General features: G+C 50.5%; 1 protein-coding gene across 6 annotated transcripts in view; it reads right to left on the reverse strand.

Moving 5' to 3' along the window:
• Nucleotides 1-5,665, reverse strand: part of LOC108294860 (cat eye syndrome critical region protein 2) — a 198,298-nt gene that overhangs the window by 10,291 nt on the left and 182,342 nt on the right. For 3 of the 6 annotated variants that reach the window (XM_017516861.2, XM_017516860.2, XM_017516862.2), the window contains 3 exons: nucleotides 5,016-5,404; nucleotides 3,604-3,732; nucleotides 2,568-3,414 (listed from right to left, as the gene is read on the reverse strand). In XM_017516861.2, coding sequence (XP_017372350.1) covers nucleotides 2,568-3,414; nucleotides 3,604-3,732; nucleotides 5,016-5,404 — 1,365 coding nt within the window. The remainder of the gene's footprint in view (nucleotides 1-2,567; nucleotides 3,415-3,603; nucleotides 3,733-5,015; nucleotides 5,405-5,665) is intronic. The other 3 variants (XM_017516863.2, XM_037734360.1, XM_037734359.1) reach the window with 2 other exon arrangements.

A 5,665-nucleotide genomic window follows, 5' to 3' on the forward strand; every position in this document is an offset into this window, starting at 1 on the left:
TGTGTGTGATTATTATTATTATTATTATTTTTTTTTGAGGCAGTGTCTCGCTCTGATGCCCAGGCTGGGGTGCAGTGGGACAATCTCGGCTCACTGTAACCACCGCCTCTGGGTTCAAGAGATTCTCCTGCCTCAGCCTCCCAAATAGCTGGGATTACAGGCATGTGCCACCATACCCAGCTACTTTTTGTATTTTTAGTAGAGATGAGGTTTCACCATGTTGGCCAGGCTGGTCTCCAACTCAGATCAGCCTCAGGTGATCTGCCCGCCTTGGCTTCCCAAAGCACTGAGATTACAGGGTGAGCCACTGCCCAGCCAAAATAATCTATTTACAATCTTTCTAAGAGGACAGCAGTTGTCCATGTGTGATCAAATTACAATCCTGGTCACAGATCTGAAGGACAAAGTTAAAGATTCTTAACAAGTTTTAAAGAGCTATGATGACAGCTCAGGCTACCTGAAGCTGGCCTTACAAGTCATGGTACAAATTACACAATGAAAATGAAAAACCACACTTTTCATTATTCAGTCAACATTAAACTTAGCAACTAGACTTATCCAAGACTTATAAATAGGATTCTTGTAAAGCTTTGCATTCCAGAAATCATTTGAAGTCAGTCTTAGAAAATTCTGCTAGAGGTGGTGGTAACAAAGTAGGTCTTTCCAGAAAAGAAACAGTAAAATTTTTCCCCTAACAATTTTTTTTCTTTTTTTTTTTAAAGAGTCAGAGTTTCAACTTTGTTGCCCATGCTGGAGTGCAGTGGTGTGATCATGTCTCACTGAAACCCTGAACTCCAGGGTTCAAGCAAACCTTCCACCTCAGACTCCCAAGTAGTTGGGATTACAGGTCTGAGAAACACAAAAAGATCTATTATCTTTTATTTTTTTCTTTTATTTTGAGACAGAGTCTTGGTCTGTTGCTCAGGCTGGAGTGCAGTAGTGCAATCTTGGCTCACTGCAACCTCTGCCTCCCAGGTTCAAGAGATTCTCCTGCCTCAGCCTCTCGAGTAGCTGGGATTACAGGTGCACACCACTGCGCACAGCTAACTTTTATGTTTTTAGTAGAGACGAGGTTTCATCATTCTTGGCCAGGCTGGTCTCAAACTCTTGACCTCCTGATCTGCCTGCCTCAGCCTCCAAGAGAACTGGGATTACATGGGTGACCCACTGCATCCGGCCAGGGATCTATTACCTTAAAGTCCAAGTGTCTCCATTCTCCTGCCAGGTACTGAAGAAAATTACATGCATGCTAGATATCTATCCTAGAAATAAGCATTAATTGCAAAGTCTTTTTTCCCCCCATTTTTCTCCCTTAGTTTAATGTTTACTCCTCCTCAACGGCATTTCTAAGAAACTGCTGCAAAACTTACTAGATCTCAGTATGGGTTATTATTATTTTTGAGACAGTCTCACACTGTCACCTGGGCTGGAGTGCAGTTATCTTGGCTCACTGCAACATCTGCCTCCCAGGTTCCACTGATTCTCCTTCTTTAGCCTTCCAGGTAGCTGGGATTACAGGCGCCTGCCACCATGCCCGGCTAATTTTTGTATTTTTATTAGAGACCGAGTTTTGCCATGTCAGTCAGGCTGGTCTTGAACTCCTGACCTCAGGTGATCTGCCCGCCTGGGCTTCCCAAAGAGATGGGATTACAGGTGTGAGCCACCATGACTGGCTAATCTTTTTCGTTTTTCAGCAGAGACAGTCTTACTCTGTTGTCCAGGCTGGTTTTAAACTCCTGGGCTCAAGTGATCCACTGGCCTCGGCTTCCCAAACTTCTGGGATTACAGGTGTGAGCCACCAAAGGTGCACCCAGCTGACAGTACTTCTTTAGAGGAGGTATGATGATGTGGTGAGTGGATCACAGATGCAGGATCTAGTCTGTCTGGGCCCAAATCTCAGCTCTGTCACTTACCAGCTGGGTGAGGGCAAATAATCTAACATTTCCATGCCTTGGATTTTCCATCTGTAAAAGGAAGGATAGTAACAGTAGCTATCTCCAAGGCTTATTCTGAGAATAAATGAGTTAAGGTACAAAAGTTTCAGGCAGGCAGGACACGGTGGCTTACACCTGTAATCCTAGCACTTTGGGAGGCCAAGTTGGGCAGATCACCTGAGGTCAGAAGTTCGAGACCAGCCTGGCTAACATGGTGAAACCTTGTCTCTACCAAAAATACAAAAATTAGCTGGGTGTGGTGGCGTGCACCTGTAATCCCGGCTACTCAGAAGGCTGAGGCAGGAGAATTGCTTGAACCCGGGGGGCAGAGGCTGCAGTGAGCCGAGACTATGCCACTGCACTCCAGCCTGGGCAAGAGTGAGACTCTGCCTTAAAGAAAAAAAAACAAAGTCTCAGGAAGAGTGCCTGGCACAGCAAGGGCCCACCTGTGCAGCAGTCAAGACTGTGACCAGGAATGCTCCGAGATCTGTAGATCAAGAGGACAGTGGCCCAAACCTGAGAGGTTCAAGAAAGAGAGGCTGGACCCAGGTTCATGCTGGGCTTCATATGCTGTGCAAAAAGATGACTCAGGAAACAAGAGCTTAGAGAGCCCACAGTGACAGGGTGCATTACCTTGGTCATTCTCAGGCTCTTGGGTTTCACTGTTCTCCGGTGCCCTCCCAGGGTTGCCCAGGGCAGGCTTTGGGGCTGACACACTGACCGACACTGAGTGGGCTACCTGCGGAAAAGGGCCGGGTAAATGCGGGGGTGCGGGCTGGTGGGGGTGGTAAGGCACACCTGGCGGGCAGACGCGGGAGGAGAGCTGCTGCATGGCGATCATCTCTGGGCTGTCCATCATGGAGTCCCCTCCCTGCACCCCCCGCAGAGCCTGGGTGGCCGCTCCAAACAGAGAACTGGGTGCTGGCACTGGAGGTGGCTGTAGCCGATGTCCAGCAGACTTGCAGGGTGGCTGCATGTACCCTGAGGAAGGAACTCCATGAGGTAGGAAGCCTGATTGTTCAGTCCACTGGTTGACGGGGACAGGTGGTCTCATGACTCGGGAATCCATCATGTGACCGAGACTGCGAGGCTGGTGAGAAGGCCCAGGCCCCAGGTGGGGCTTCTCCTCTGGGCCCAAGGGTCCTGGGTTTGTAGCACCGTGGTTCCCATTCCAGACGGCAGAGTGTACTCGATTCAGGTACTTGTACGATCGATACATGTGGCTGGGAGGAATTTCTGAGCTTTCAGGAAAGTCTGGTGGCTGGGCTGGAGCCCCCCCATGCCTGGGAGGAATGAATCCTGGCTGGAGCTGAGCTGGAACATACATGCTTCCATCCTGACTCGGGCCACTCATCTGGCCGAGCTGCAAGGATCCAGGCTGTGGGCCCATGCTAGAAAGGTGCGTCAGCCCCCCACACATTTGCTTGTCTTCGGGTGTGCCCAGCCTGGGTCCTCGGTGGCTGTTAATTCCCACTGGAGGCTGGCAACAAAAAGGCAGCACAGTTAACCAGACTCACAGAGTAAGGCAGGCTTTGGGACGTACTTCTCTATGGGAACAGACTCTTCAGGGAAGTAGACAATGAGCGACACTTAGCCTGGAAAGAGACTTTTTCTCTGAAATGTAGCTGTGGGACCCCCTGTGCCTGCGCCTGCTGAGGAGGGTGCTCACCTGCATGGGGAAAGGCTGGCGCTGCTGCACAGGCTCCCCGGGGTGCGACTCCGGGACTCCAGAGGAACCGTACAAGGCGGCAGCATCTGATCCTCGCAGGGGCCCAAATGTCCCCGGCACCGCTGGCCTCTGCAGCACGTGGAGCACAGCAAGGAGGGGGAAAAGGAGAGACACAGACTTGAGGTTGACAACGACTAGACCTTGGATGGAGACGCGGAGGCTGAACATGTGCTCACCCTCACCAGTGCTCGCCTGTGAGCCCGAAGCAACCTCCCGCTCCAGGAGACAGAAGATTAAATCAGCGTTTCTCAACCTCTTTTACATTCCTCCTCCACCCAAGGATCCATATTAGCCGTTTCTCCCCAGCTGCCTGCTACCACGACATCTTGATGCTTGCAGGTATACTGTATGTTTATGTGCTGTATCTGTGCTTTATACAAAAGATACTTTTTTTTTTTTGAGATGGAGTTTCGCTCTTGTTACCCAGGCTGGAGTGCAATGGCGCAATCTCAGCTCACCGCAACCTCCACCTCCTGGGTTCAGGCAATTCTCCTGCCTCAGCCTCCTGAGTAGCTGGGATTACAGGCACGTGCCACCATGCCCAGCTAATGTTTTGTATTTTTAGTAGAGACGGGGTTTCACCATGTTGGCCAGGCTGGTCTCGAACTCTTGACCTCCTGATCTGCCCGCTTGGCCTCCCAAAGTGCTGGGATTACAGGCGTGAGCCACCACGCCCGGTTAGATTGCTTTTTTTTTTGAGACAGCCTTGCTCTATCACCTAGGCTGGAGGGCAGTGGCATGATCTCCGCTCACTGCAACCTCTGCCTCCTAGGTTCAAGCAATCCTCCTGCCTCAGCCTCCTGGGTAGCTGGTGCCTCCAGGCTTGTACCACCACGTCTGGCTGATTTTTGTATTTTTAGTAGAGACGGGGTTTCACCATGTTAGCCAGGCTGGTCTTGAACTCCTGACCTCATGATCCACCCATCTCGGCCTCCCAAAGTGCTGAGATTACAGGCGTGAGCCACCATTCCTGGCCAGATGATGTATTTTTAAATCCCATTTTTGTGCCCACATTGAGAATACGTATTTCAAATGACTGAGAAAAAGGAGGATTTAGAGTAATGCAGGGGCCGGGCACAGTGGCTCATGCTGATAGTCCCAGCACTTTGGGAGGCTGAGGCAGAAGGATTGCTTGAGGTCAGGAGTCTGAGGCCAGCCTAGACAACACAGCAACACCTTATCTCTACTAAAATGTAAACAACAAAATAAAATAAAATGAAGGACTCGAGGGGGATCAGATGTCACCCATACACAGAAATACTTTGTAGAAAAAGTACTAACTGAATGGCCTTTACCTCCCTAAGAACTCACAAACCAGGAGACACCGCAGCGGCCTCCACCCTATTCCTTACCATCTGGTTTAAAAAGGGTGCTTGGCTGGGCGTTCCGCCACAGTGCAGGGGATGAGAAAAGCGTCGGCCATTGGAAGCGCCCACCTCCCGCGGGGGCTGTGTGGAGCTGCTGCTCTGACCGTCCCCAGAAGAGGGGGCTCGGCGTGTGGGGGGCAGAGACTTCCCTCCATTCTCCACGGGCTGCTGTTTCCTGCCAGGCCCTTCGGGGTCCCTGGAGCGGGTCCAAACATGGCTCCCACCACTTCGCCCAGCCCGACTCCGTCTCTTCTCCCGCTTTTCATCCTCTCGAATCCAAAATTCTTCATCTGTGTCTCCATCTTCACCAGGAAAATGCTTCATCATTGCCCGATGGAAACAGCGTTCTAAATTATCAGACATCTTGGTATACTCTATAGGAAGACAGGAGGATTGGTTTCTAGGTATAGTTTATAGAAACTGTTGATAGAAACTGACCTATAGAGGTCACAAAAGACAATTCTATGGCCGGGCGTGGTGGCTCAGGCCTGTAATCCAAGCACTTTGGAGGCCAAGGTGGGTGGATCACCTGAGGTCGGGAGTTCAAGACCAGCCTGACCAACATGGTGAAACCCCGTCTTAAAAATAAAAATAAATAAATAAAACGTACAGATCTAGTTAAAGGCCTCTGTGTA

The sequence above is a fragment of the Cebus imitator genome, unplaced genomic scaffold, assembly GCF_001604975.1.
Source record: "Cebus imitator isolate Cc_AM_T3 unplaced genomic scaffold, Cebus_imitator-1.0 Scaffold607, whole genome shotgun sequence".
Lineage (NCBI taxonomy): Eukaryota > Metazoa > Chordata > Mammalia > Primates > Cebidae > Cebus > Cebus imitator.